Source organism: Typopeltis vanoorti, chromosome 1 (assembly GCF_054136105.1).
Source record: "Typopeltis vanoorti isolate ZY-2024b chromosome 1, IOZ_Tvanoo_1.0, whole genome shotgun sequence".
In the NCBI taxonomy this organism is placed as follows: domain Eukaryota; kingdom Metazoa; phylum Arthropoda; class Arachnida; order Uropygi; family Thelyphonidae; genus Typopeltis; species Typopeltis vanoorti.
The window spans coordinates 171611102-171625898 of NC_143549.1; the positions used below are offsets into that span (position 1 = coordinate 171611102).

The 14797-nt window shown below is 36.9% G+C and overlaps 1 protein-coding gene across 1 annotated transcript in view; it reads left to right on the forward strand.

Annotated features, from left to right (window-relative positions):
- The window catches only part of Snapin (SNAP associated protein), a 41991-nt gene extending 27714 nt beyond the window's left edge, over positions 1-14277 (forward strand). The window contains exons 2-4 of the mRNA XM_090395443.1: positions 4522-4568; positions 12971-13089; positions 13986-14277. Of these exons, the coding sequence (XP_090251569.1) occupies positions 4522-4568; positions 12971-13089; positions 13986-14105 (286 nt within the window). The 3' untranslated portion in view covers positions 14106-14277. The remainder of the gene's footprint in view (positions 1-4521; positions 4569-12970; positions 13090-13985) is intronic.
- The last annotated feature ends 520 nt before the right edge of the window (positions 14278-14797 follow it).

Below are 14797 nucleotides of genomic sequence, written 5' to 3' on the forward strand. Positions count from 1 at the left end.
AGTCACATTTCCCTTATTGACTGGCTTATATGTCATGGATATGGAGAAAATCTTCTCACCCTTGGAACAAGGATTGTCCTTGGGTATTGAGTTGAGTGACCTTGACAAGTAATCCACGACGTTAGTAGAGCCTGGGATGTACTCTACTTCTGTGTTAAATTCTTGGATCTCTAGTGCCCACCAGATAATTCTCTGATTCTTATCTTTCATTGAAGACCTGAAAGATAGAGGCTTGTGATCAGAGCTTAGGACAACACGCTGACCCAGTAACATGTATTTGAATTTCCTCAGAGAGTAGATGATGGCCAGTACTTCCTTCACAATCACTGAGTAGTTAATTTCAGAAGAGGAGAGCTTACGGCTGACGAACGCTATAGGCTTAAATCCCTCTCCCTCCTTCTACTCCAAGACTGAGGCAATTGTGTCCTTAGAGGCATCTGCCGAGATGTAGAACACACGACCAAATCTTGGATAGGTCAATACAGGCAATCGGGTCAAGGCTAAATTCAGCAGGTAATGTGCCTTTTGCTGTTCTTTTCTCCATTCAAATTTCTTTCCTTTCTTGGTTAGTTTAACTAATGGCCCCATCAGGCTTGAGCACTCGGGTATGAATTTCCGGTAGAAATTTACCATACCCAAGTATCTCCTGACCTGTCTGATGCTGATGGGAATTTTTGCATCCAAAATAGCTGTTATATTCATCCTGGTGGGATTTATTCCACTCTCACTTACTACGTGACCCAGATAATCCACCTCCCTGAGAAAAACTGACACTTTGAGTACTTCAGGGAGAGTTCAGCTTGGTTTAATCTTTTTATCACCTCTGTCAATAATTTATAGTGTTCCCTAATGTCGGATGAATAGACCAGGAGATTATTTTGGAAGCAGATCACTCCCTCTCCCAGCATTTCAGATAGAACTGAATTCATTCAACACTGGAAACTCATTGCTGAGTTCCTGGCTCCCTGAGGGAGTCGGCACATCTGGTACTTTTGCCACCTTGTGGTGAAGGCAAAGTACTTTCTGTCCTCCTTCCTCAAGGGAATCTGAAAGTATCCAGAGTTTAAATCAAGCTTTGAGAAGAACTCCCCCCCCCCCCCCCAGATCCATCAGCAAGTCCTCTATTCTACACACAGGAAAATCTATTGGCATGGTGACTTTATTCACCTCTCTCAGATCTAGGACGAATCTCAAACCACCATTTTGTTTTTCAACCAAGATAAATGGATTGAATTAGATCTTTCTATGATGCCTGCATTTTCATATTCAACCAATAATTTCTTAAAACCTTCTGCGTGTTTAAGTGGCGTTTGGTATTGCTTCACGTATATAGGTGTGTCTGATGTGACCCGAACGGAGTGTTGGACTTTGTTGGTGCATGAGAGTGAGCTAATTTCTTCAGTGAATACTCTAGGGAAGTGGTGGAATATGGTTTCAAAGAAATTCTCAATGTGTTTTCTTTCTTGATCTGATCTGATATGTTTAGTGGCATTCTGGGTTAGTTTCTTTTTCCATTGACTAGGGTCCTTACATTCCTGCATTCCAATTTCCATGGTTTCATTTAGTTCACTAGTAATCCCCCCCCCCCCTCTCCCACAGCTAGGCTTGTAATTCACACCACACAGGGACAGTGTTTTGTTCTCAAAGTCACACGCGAACTTCTTTCTCTCCAGAAAATCAAGGCCTAGTAATACCTGATCACCCGTGTCTGCCCTTTTGGGAAAAACAAACATATCATGGGTTGTTAACTGGGAAACAAGGTAAGGAGATCAATACCTTGGCCTTCAGTGCCGATGAAAGTTCCACTTTTGCTATTCCCACGATCTATGTTGGTTCACGTAGGTCTGTAAAGATATAGGGGTGGTGGTCCTGAATGCCCTAACCAATTGTATGGGAATGACCGATATGTGTGTGTTCCGGTGTCGAACAGAAACTCGCAGGGAATTCCTTCGACATTACCCTTGACCAGGGGCAATAGCAGTCTCCTTCCTGCCTCTGCCAAGGCAACCGTTTGCATCTTATAATCTCTTGCTACTCTGGACTCCTTTCCTTCCATGCTTGGTATGGGAAGTGAGCTCTTAGTAGAACTGACCGACTGTTCATGATCAACAGGTATGGGAATTTTTGCACTTGATTCCCTTTGCAGTGTAGATCTTAAAAGGGAGACTTGGGTCATTTCTTTCTGTATTCTTTCCCGTTCTAAGGCTAGGTTAAAACACCCTTCCATCTCCTTGGCTCCCTTCTTAAATATCACCCCTTTTAAATTATCTTTCAATCCCATCTTGAACTGCTGAAAGGCCAGCTACTTTAAATGGGCACCCTCTTCTGGATTCAGTACTCTCACAGAATTTGATATGAACAGAGAATTTTGGTATCCAGTATCCTGTTAAAAAAAACTAGTTAATCCATCATCATCCCTTTGTGTCCAGTTGTATAGTTCCTTAAGTGCTTATCTCCTTATCATCCTTATCTTCTTATCACTACAGTCCTGTCTTAAGATATCATTAATTCTTTCTCTTTAACTTAATAACTTAACCATGTTCCTTTCATCCACAGCTAGCAATGAAAATTTTCTACTTATCTATCTGCATTGTCGTCTTGTTGGGGAGTAGCTCTCTTCAATGGGATGCCCCTTTTACTTTCCTCAGCTGAGAACAGCTGTGGCAAGTGGCTCTCCTGGCTGTCGACAGTCCCGAATCTTCATACGATGGGTGCATGGCTCCTCCATTTATGGATGACTGGCTCGGGTGCAGATCTACGGACTTCGGGTTACTGTCTCCGCTTATGCATCATCCAACCAGCTCCGGAGTGGAGGCTCTGCCACCTTTGTTCAATGTACGACCTCAGAAAATTCAATGTGACTCGAACCAGGAACAAGAGAGCGAGTGGGGTGCTCCTGACCTTTTTATTTTCTGCTGGTCACGGAGATTCCCATACCCCATGATATTCACATAATGTTCAAATCCTTACTCATGTGGGTCAAATGTCATAACGGCCACCTTCTCTTCTTACCCTCTCCTGCGCCGTTGGTGTTCAATCGCCGGGCAAACTGTCCTTCTCATATTACTACTCCCGGACTTTGGGTGACACTCCTTTTCGAATTCTACGCAAGTTATGCTGCAACGGTCTGAAAGCTTGACCGATCCCACCCAAGCAGAAGGATGTGACAAAATTGCCATATGTAACTCATTGTGAACAAAGACAACAGGAACCTGACCTTGATTGATACTGGTATTGGGCTGACAAAAGCATTTCACATAGATAACTTAATTATAACAAAATACAATGCAAATCATACAATTTTCGGACATTTACTCAGTTATAGATATCTTGCTGATATCATAATATAATGTGAATTAAACAATGTCTGTTACACTTACTCAGTTATATGTTAACATAATTAATAAGGAAACTGTACAGTATGGAACTTGGACATATTTACTAGGTTGCACTACAGTATTCTCAGAGACAAACACATATATCTACTCAATTTCTCTAGTTCTGATTGTTAAATTATGAATAGATTGGAATTTATATACTTTCAATCAATCACAATTTAACACTGTTTATCTGTGAACATACATACACTTTCATAAAGTATTCAAGGAAGATTTCCGTATCTAAATTTTTTTTTTTATTTTTTTAGAATGAAACGGTGAGCTCAGCACCTGACCAAGAAACATTCTTCTGTGGTGTGACATCTTAATGTCTATTATTAACTGATTCTTTGCAATATATAAATGATGGATATAAAGCAATGGACTCTCATGCTAAGGAGGGTAGGCATTACCTCTCACTGCTGAGCAGTGAGAAGTGACAACTAATAACACGTGTGGAAATAATAGTGTTGTTGAATATGAAGATAACAGTGCCTTCTCTATTCACATCAGAAGACCAGAATATTAGCTGCAAATATGTTCTGAAAATTCTTTTGAAAGTCATTTTTATATACTCATTAAATCACTGGTTAATAATACATAGAATGGAAATAGTGTTCTGTAATTAAAAGAATAATTACAGTGTACTTTAGTTAAAATAAACTCAACAAGAAATTATATTCTTGTTTAATCCTTTACCCAAAGTAAACAAACAGTTACAAAGCTGCATGTCTCTTCTTTCCAACTGACAGGTTGGGGACATGAATCTCACTGTAAAATAGCTACTTGTGAATCTCTTTATAAGCATAAATAATGTCCATTTCCTTCTGTCAGGTCCCTACACTGCATGTAAGCACAAAGGTGTCTTGAAAAAATACTATATTCCATCTCTAGAATAGCCTCCTGGAATAGAGTAAGTTTTCTAAAATAGGTTTCTTTCATAAAAATATAATGCTAATTATGGTGTTCTTTCTCTCTCTTCTGTTCCAGAAATTAGACATTATGGGGCATGATCATTTTGAGGATTGAAAGTTGATAAAGTGGCAATGAAATTTGAATGCAAATTTAATGACTTAAGGATGCTAGAAAGAAATAATCCTTTATGTTAGCTTTATTTAACATAAATATCTTTCTCTTTGTGCAGGATAACTCAGCTAGAATTAAGGCAGCAGATAGACAGCCTGGCTGAAGGTAAGACTTAATAAGTTCTAGTAGCTTAAGATTAATAACTTGATGGGAAGCTTAGTCATTAAATTTTTTGAGTGAACTGTTCAGATTGCTGTGTTCTCTTTAATTATCTTAATCTGAATATCCCAGGTTTGATTCCCGTCGAAGACGTGAGGAATTTGAGGATCTTCCTCAGTCATAGCCAAGTTAGCCAGTCTTGGGAACGGGCAGCAGGGTTTTTTCCGCCAGTTTATCTGGCATTTTTCATCCCACAAGCAGGCAAACTGGCCCCATGAACATACTCTACTACAGTGAAAAATATATCTACCCTAGCGGCAGGCTAGGCGACAGGTTGCTTGGGAGTGATACTAACAAGAAGTTGCATCTAAGTAATTTGAACTGATTTCAAGTTATATATATATATATATATATATACACACACACACACAGTTGATCCTTGAAGAATGTGGGTTTGAACTGCACAGTTCCACTTATACACTTTTTTTTTTTTTAAATAAATATACTAAACATTTGCCACCTTTTTTTTTTATTAAATTACTCTGAATTTAGAGAAAGATGTTGAATCATAACATTATACATATCTGCAAGGAGATGTGTTTTGCATTATGGGAGATATGGGGATTGGAGTGTTGGTAGCTTGCTCCACCTTTCCTACGAGTTGCCTGGTATTGTACTACTTACCCAGGTAAGATAATACAACACCATATTCAGTCCTGAAGATATTTTCAGGTGCAAACTTTGTTTGCTATCACTTGGATAAAGGATTAAACTAAATTTATTATAGTCTAACCAAGTGAAAAATAAGCTTTCAACATCTTTCTCTAAATCCAGAGTAATTTAATAAAAAAAATGGTGGCAAACCTTTTAGCATCTCCTATAGGTAAAGATGACCTTGCTATTGCTTCTGCCTGGTATCTCCACCTCTGGGCCTGGCTCCCACTGAAGAGACCTCAAGAAAGGTCGAAACTAGTGGGTAGTGGCCAATCCCTTAATGTATAACATTACCACAAGGAGATGTGTTTTGCATTATAGGAGATACTGGGATAGGAGTGTTGGTATCTTGCTCCACCTTTGCTACGAGTTGCCTGGTGTTGTACTACTACTCAGGTAAGATAGTACAACACTATATTCAGTCCTGAAGATATTTTCAGGCACGACTTTGTTTGCTCTCACTTGGATAAAGGATTAAACTAAATTTATTGTAGTCTAACCAAGTGAAAAATAAACTTTCAATAAGGATTCAGTATTAAGTTAAGGAGATAAAAATCCCTTATTGTTTTTCAGCCAGTAAGCGAAACTACGATCGAAAACTACAATCTGAACGTTTCATGCCGATGAACTGTCGGCGGATCCAAGCGTAAGTGACCACTTGGTAGTGCCACACCACGGCAACTCGTTGCAAAGGTGGAGCAAGATCCCTCACTATTCTTGATATTTTCTCATAATGTAAAAACACACAGTTCCTAGGAGATGTAGTACTGTTTTACATTATGAGGAGAGGTCACTACCCAGACCGGTTTCAACCTTTTTTTGAGGTCTCATCAGTGAGTAGCTAGACCTAGAATATCAGAGTTTAAGTGGAAAGAACTTGCATACTTTTGCTATACGATTGCCAGAAAGGTGTGTCACTATATTATATTATAACATATTATAACTAAGATGAAAAGCCAAAACATCTCCTAGGAGCTGTGTGTTTTTACATTATGAGAAAATATCAAGAATAGTGAGGGAGCTTGCTCCACCTTTGCAACGAGTTGCCGTGCTGTGGCACGGCAACTCATGCCGATCCAAGCGTAAGTGACTACCAAGTGGTCACTTACGCTTGGATCGGCATGAAACATTCAGATCGTAGTTTCGCTTACTGGCTGAAAAACAATAAGGGATTTTTATCCCCTTAACTTATCAACCTCGCCAGAAAAAAATAGTTGTTTTGGCTTTTCATCTTACGATTCAGTATTAAATCATAACTGCACAAAATTAACTTATTAATTAGTTAAATTAATTAATTAGCATTAAATGAATTTTATGATTTATTCAGTGTATATGCTAAACTACCTCGAAGTAATCGTATCGATTGTACTAAGTTACCATAAAGCAATCATATTGCTGATGCTTCATTATCAATGCATGAATTGTTATACAGGTAAACCTTGCTTAACGCTAATTCGATATGCACGATATCGAATTAGTGCGATTGAGTGAAATGATACTATTTCCCATGTTAAGCAAATGATTAATCAGTTAACATGATTTTTTTACATTATGCAAAATTTTTTGTCATCAATCTGCAGCGAGAGGGAAAAGCTGGAAGTCATTAAGAGACATGAAAGTAGGGCTAGTAATACAATGATTGTGCAACACCTGGGATATAGCGAGTCTACAGTTTGGGATATATTAAATAAGAGCAAAGAATACAAAGAACAAGGAAAAGTTGCAACTGCTTTTTTTAAGAAAGCAGATCATCCGAAATAGAAGCCATTTAATGATTGAGGTGGAGTGTCTTCTATCACTCTGGATTGAAAGAAGATCTGCTATTGCTGATAAAGATTCTGTAGCCAAGTTTCCTGAAGAATTGCAAAGGATAATTCAGTGGGGCGATTATGACGATTGGCAAATATTGAACGTCGACGAAATTGGTCTCTTTTGTAAGTGTATGCCAACAAAAAATTTCCTATTTATTAGTTAAAACTGAAGTTTCTCAACTGGGATACAAAGTATCTAAAGATTCTCTTACGCTTTCATTAGGAGGCAATGCAAAAGGTATTTTAAACTCAAGCCTATGTTAGTTTATCATGCGCAAAATCCAAGATCAATCATTATTGTAGAAATCAGCACAATTGGAAAAGAACTTGGATTTCATGAACTGGATAATTATTATTATTTCTGGCAACTTCAAGGAATCGACAGACTCATCTAGGGAGGCCCTAACATCATGGCAAGAACAACTATTCGATATTCACACAGTATCTATCATACCTCGCCTTGAACTCATTCACGGTCATAGCACCCACAACAGACTCTGGCAGCTTATTCCACTCATTCACCACTCTCCAAGTAAAAAACATAGCTCTAACACCCTTGCTAACCACATTCTTTCCCAGCTTCCATGTATGGCTCCTAGTCCTCCCATCACCAGTCCTATTCTCAAAAATATCTTCTGAATTAATCTTATAGAAACCCTTCAGTAATTTGAATATCTCAATCTTATCACCCCTTTTCTACCTATCAACCAATTTTTGCAACCCACAAATCTTCAACCTGTTCTCATAAGGTTCATTCTATAGACCTGCTATCATCTTGGTCACTTGCCTCTGGATCCTCTCCATCTCCTCCACATCAAGAAGAAACCCTGGCGCCCATATCTGGGCACAGTAGTCTAGATGGGGTCTTATCAAGGCTCGATACAGAGGAACAATAATTTGTTTGTCTCTGCTTGTTAAAGTATTTTTCAGCAACCAAGTGATTTGATGAGCTGATTTAGCTACTTTTGCAATGTGCCCCCTAAACTTCGACTCAGTATCCACCAACACTCCCAAATTCCTGGACTCATCAATCTCCTGGAGTTTTTGCAGATCTTACTGAGAACCACTACAGGGATGGGATAATGGTGCTGGAGCATCGCTGAAATAAATGTATTAGTCTTAAGGGAGATTATGTTGAAAAATAAAAATAATTTTAAAATGATAAATTCATTTTTTCATTGTTAGGTTGAGAACTTTTCAGACCATCCTTGTAGATATGAGACATGCAAGGGCAGAAGGTAAAAAATTGTTCAATGGCTTTGGCAAGGAACCAGAGCGTGACAAGTCCCTTGCCAAGGTGGAGCGAGTTTTTTGCATTTCGCATGGATGTATTGATAACTTAAGCTCTTACAAGCTTTATATGCTGAGTAACAAATTACTTTTTTTAAGCCACTTTCTTGCATTGTTGTATGTTCCTACACTTGTTTTATAACCAAGGTTTGCTCATAGGTAAGGTAAGGATTTGATGAACTAAGTATGTTTTTTTTTTTTTTTCATTTTGTGGGAGGTTTGAGTGTTGCCTTGATATTGTACTTATGCATTGTTCTGTTTTTTTTCTGATATTCCCCTAATGTCAAGTATGGCTATGGCATTTTTTTTTTAATTTATTAATTTATTATTTTTTTTAGCTGTTCTTTGTAAAGGTTTGACTTAATAATTTCATATTCGTTCTTCAGTAGCTGTCATCAGAGCAATTGGCAGGGCTCTGTGCAAGGGTGCTGATGACCCCTAGTTTTTATGTTGTATAGTGGTAAGAGTCTTTGTGCATGTATTGGCCTGTGTGTGTGTGTGTGGGGGGGGGGTTTATGGTAGACTATGAAGGAAAACAAACATGAGACACACTTTTAACATGTCTCTTCCTGAGGGAAGAGACATGTTAAAAGTGTGTCTAGAAACAGAGTTATTGCTTTCAATCTCAATGATAAATTGCATTTGTGTGGTTTGTTCAGGTGATCTAGGAATGCATTTAGCATTCGGTGACTGTGGATCCATATGACAATATATCATCGTTGTATCTAAGCCAAACTTTCAGACTAATTTAGAGCTTGCTCGAAGTCCTGTACATAAAAGTTAGCTTGTGTGTGTGTGGGGGGGGGGGGAATTGGTGAGTCCATGGCCATACCTCCCTTTGGTAGGTAGAAATTATTTTGCCACGTGAAATAACTGGAGCAAAGTATTGTAGGCAAAGAGGGCCATGATATTGGATTGAAAATTTTTCTGCAAGAGAATTGTCATTGATCAGGACAATATCAGTCAAAGATGACTAATAAATCTTCATTGTTGACTGTGATGTTTTTAATTTGGTTTATGAAGTATTGTGTATTTTTTATAGAAGTAGGGGTAATGACCTACCAAATTCTTGAGTGTTGACACTAGTTTCTTGACTGCAGTAGTGCATTTGTTTTGTATATTCTTGGTAGACCGTAAAATCTGGGAATACAGGCATAATGCAGTAACAGCTTTTTAACTATTTATGTTGGCCATTTGGTCACTGAGTTGATTCTGTTTTCTTTTTGGGGATTTCTTCAAAGTAAGCTCTTTGGTCAAAAAGAACAGTACCATTACTTTTTGTCAACCTTGGTAATAACATCCTTATTAGTTTTTAGAGATTTTAGGGCTAGTATTATAAGTTTATAATATAATATGTTTATCTGTATTTTATCAGCTATATTGGTGGAGAGGAATTTTAGACTTCTTTTGGTGTGGTAGATAAAATACAATTTGTTGACTGACCTTGGTGCAGTAGCTTAGTTTAGGCCTTTATTTTTTGAATGCTTGCTTTTTTTTTTTGAAAAAGTAAGCATTCTCCATTTTGATTGTAGCTGGAAATGTCAATAACTTAGCTATTGCCAGTTGATGGTTGGTTGCTCTTCACTTGTTTGTGATTAGTTGCTGCTCTGGGCATCACATCCGGGTTATCTGTTGCTGTTTGTCTTTGGAACTTGACTATTTTCTTTGGTTTTACACAATGTGCTTCACAGAGTTGTCTATAATCCTTTTGAGAATATCCCAAATATTGTGATTTACATAGCGCAATAGCTGTAATTTTAGTTAAAAAACATTGTTTTGGACAATTTCTAGAATTCTGTGTGAATTTGTTCTCTTAACATGGCATTTTCTCCATATAGGCATAAATGTGGAGTGCTTTGTCTGAAGTAAACTTCCTTTTAGACCTAATAGTTGGTTATCATATTACATTACTGTTCTCTACATCATTTCAAAAAGGCTAGCTGATCAATCAATACAGAAACATGTATTTTTAGCATACTGTAGTGACTGCATTGTTGTGGGTCAAATCTCCATGTATTGACAGTTTTCTCTCATGGTCATGGTGAAACATGGTAGGTGGTTGGTATTCACTGTGTAGAATTTATAGAGACAAAGATACATGTTAGAGCAATTACTGACGACTTATTTTTCCCAGTTGTATGTAAAGTGATTGCTCTAACATGTGTTTCTCTCCATAATTTATACAATATGTTTCTCTTCCTCCTATTCTCATAAAACTGTCCATTCCCTTCCCTAGGATTATTACCTAATTTTGAACAAATCCTTATGACTCCCATTTTTGAAAGGTCATGGATGATAGACCAGGGGTAAGATAATTCAGAACTCTATACAAACGAATAAATATGGTCTTTCCTGCATGACACTGTTAGGCCTTCATCAAATAGAGTAGCAAAATTTCACCAAGCACTGAACTTATCTCCCACCTAAAATTTTTCACATTTATTTATTTAGAGAATCATTTACATATTGAAAGTGATAAGAGAATAAACAGTGGAACTATTGTATAAAACTGAAAAGACATCATAGTTTAACAGTCAGATTTGGAATCAAAGCAGTCACTAACAGTATGGTTGATAGTCTGGGCTGCATTGTCACAATTACAGTATTGAGACTTGGTTCATTTCTATTTGTGGAACATCTGTTTGCATCTTGCATATTCCATTCTGATCCAAGTGCAAACCATAGATGTCTTGGAAGGTCAAAACCTTTTACTCTGGCAGTTGGATCAGGAATAGGATATGTAAGTTAGAGGTTTGTTTTTGCTGGTATACTTACCAGGCTGATATGATATCAAAGGCTTCATACAATATTTGCACAGCAGTTCTCCAGACAGGTTGTCTAGATTTCAGTTTCTGATTAGCTGCATAGGAGATTGATTGTATGATTTTGGATGAGAAAGTCATTGTTCTCAATTTTGTTCCATAGGCTACCTAAAGTTGTTTTCTCCATAAAGGAGGAGGAGCAATATTGCTAAGTGTTAGAAACCAGTAAGTTGGTGCATATCTTATAGTTTTAGAGATAAATTTCATGTCTTGGTCGAGATGGATAACAATCGCCAAGGTGTGAGCAGTCACTGAAGAACAGTATTATGCTGTTGTTTGTATGCCCTAGCGTCTGTGCCTCATGAAGAGCCTGCTAGTTTCTGCAAGATGTTATTGGGAGTTTTTAATTTTCCAGCAGTTTTTGTCAAGTAATCTTTGAAAGTCAAGGATTTGTCAAGAGTCACTTCAAGATGCTATGGAGTTCTGTTGTATTTTTATCATGCTATTCCTTAAGTAGACTTTTTAGGAGCATAATTCAATTGGTTTGTGATTGGTTTGCAACCCAATTAGCAGACAGTTTTCTGCAGATTGGGTTGTAAACTCCATCCTTTAAAGTAATTGTCAAGTTTTGATAAGTCCTGCCAGTGTATTTTCTGCAACTTGAAAGGAGATGTTCTGAGTTGCAGCTGCAATGTCATCTGCATACATAAATTTCTGTGAGACTGTAATGGGGATTATGAGATTAGCAATCCTGAGAGAAGGCATGACCTCAAGAAATTTCAGGATTAGAGATACTGCTGACAATGTTGATGATATAGCAGGAATCAAACCTTGATATGAAGCAAGATTTGAACATGCAGGTTCAAATCTTGTAAAAAGGCTGTGCACTAGGTTGGTACCATGAAATCTTTATTGCCTATGTTTCTTAATGAGTTGGACATTTTACATCTCTCCCTGTTAGAATCACCAAGTAAATTAACATCTAATATTTCATAGAAATATTAGGTTATCCATTCCTCTGAGAGATGTTGGCCACTTCTATGGAGCTCCTGCACACTTTGGTTTTGGTTTTTATTCAGGTGTAAATATTCCTTGGTTTATATTCAGAATTCTCTTCCAGCTTTTTTTTTTTTCCATGAGAGAGAACACTTCCACCTTCATATGAGACTAGTTAACTTGCCTTCATCTGAAGAGCCTCATAAACATTCGTTGCATTCCAGATGGGCAGACTTGTGTTCTGATCACAGAAAATGTAGTCACCAGAGTTAACCACTTGTTAAGTTTTGCATTTACAGAGCAGACTTAAGAAATGGTCTGAATATCAATCATCTGTATTTAAAATTTCTGAGTTGGAGACTAATTTATTATTATTATTATAACAGTGTCTCCATGGAGTCAAAAGACTCATCACGGGAGACCCTACATTGACACACTAATTATTCACACAATACTGTCATACTTTTCCTTAAATTCATTCACAGACAAAGCATTCACAACCACCTCTAGCAACACATTCCACTCATTCACAACCCCCCAATCAAAAAATCTAGTCCTAACACCCTTGTTAGCCACACTTTTACACAATCTCCAGGGATGGCCCCTCGTTCTCTCCCTTCCTGCACTGGTCTTAGTCATCAGTCATTTCTATAAAACTCCTTTAATAATTTATATGCCTCTATCATATCTCCTCTCCTACATCTATCAACTAGTTTCTGATCTTCTCTGAAGAATCCACATTTCTCTCAAGTGCATTGATAATTATTAGTTAAGTGTTATTTATTAAAATTTTTAAAATGCTTAGATGTTTATTGTTGCTTGTTTTTTCTTATAGACTTACGAAGGATCTCAGAAAATCAGCAAATGCCATTTGACCTTGATGCATATGTAAAGAAACTAATGAATGCAAAGAGACGGGTGATGCTTGTGAATAACATTCTTCAAAATGCTCAGGTTGAGTATATATAGGCTTTCTTCTTCCTTTTAGTCTACTGAAAAATAGAAAAGAAGCTCATGAAACTATTTTTACTATGTTCAAATAAACTATTTATTACCATGTATATGTATTAAACTGTATTATTATTGTTAAGCGACACCTCCAGGGAGTCCAAGCAGCCATTGTGAGAAGACACTTTTCTCAAACTGCTCAGTTTGTATGCTCCTTAATAATCCACTATCATCTAGAATACTATGTCATCATCCACACTGCACCACATACCACACTGATGGCATCTTTATATTAGTTGTGTCTTCTGGCTGATATTTGTATGTGTGTGTGTGTGGTGGTGGGGGGGGGGTGAAAATCCTGAGTTTCCAGGAGAATGAACCCTGCTACCTCCATATGAGATCATTTAACTTGCCTTCATTTAAAAAAAGTCCGTATAAAGTTTCCTCATATCATGACAAGAAAGAATTGGAATCGGGGCTTTTCTAGTTGAAAGGTGAATTTTTCCATCATTTTTCTGACTAAACATCTCAGTAGCACAGTCAAACTAGTTTAATAATCATCTGAACCCCATCAGTTCATTAAAAAATTGCTATTGAAGCTACTTTTTTTGTGATGTCATTCAAAGTCATCAATAGTCACTGATCGACTAAAGTTGGAGATTGACCACATCTGAGTCCAGAAGGGCTCAGCTTTACATAAAGTAGCTATATAATGTAGTATATTTCTGAATTTAAATTTTTAGTTTATTAATGTCAGAGAAAATGAAAGCTGGTTAAAAAAAATATTCTATAAGTTCAGATAGTCTAATTTATTTAACTTTATTGTAAAGAACTGTAAAATTATTACAATATATACTACAACAAACTAAAATCTAGTTTTTTATAATATATATTCACTTTAGGAGCGCTTGAACAGAATTCATCAAAATGTATCAAGAGAAACTGCTCGTAGAAAGGCACTGTTGGAACCAGGATCAGTAACAGCCTCCAGTACTACAACTGCTGCACTAATTGCTCCTTAGGAGTTGGTACCAGATGTAAATTTTTATTTCTCTCATATTGATATGATGGGTATAATTATAAATGGTGATATGTGTGATAAAAAATAATTGAAAATAATCTAAAAGAGAAAAATCAGAATTGGCTATTGAAATGATTTCATTAAAATTCATTAAATATTTTTTTAATATATTTTTCTTATTGTAGCAAATTTCTTGTAAACTACTTTGTATTATTTCACAGAAGTCTGGCAGGATCACAGAGCTATTGTATTTAAATGGTATGCTTACATTTCATACTATAAGACAATGTTTTCTTATAGGAGCACTATTATTGCAATCTTAATATTTGAATATCTGGATCGTATCCCAAATTCTAAGTAATTGTATTTTACTGGGAAGAGGGTGGGTGGGAGGGCAACCTATGCTTGCCTACCCAAGCTTCTCATTAACCTGCTTTGTGGTTCATCAAAAGACTGCACATTGGAATGATTAATATATGTTTAAAGAGAAACAAGGAAGTCAAAATAAAGCTTAATATTTGGTGTTCAAAATCCTAAATATACCACTAATAAAAGGCAAACATTCAGCCCTTAATGATATTTCTTTTAATACACACTTGTATCACAGTTACTCTATTTATTGCAAATGTATAAACAGTTGTAATTATAGCAGATATATATACTGTATTTACCAGCATATAAGATGCACCTGTT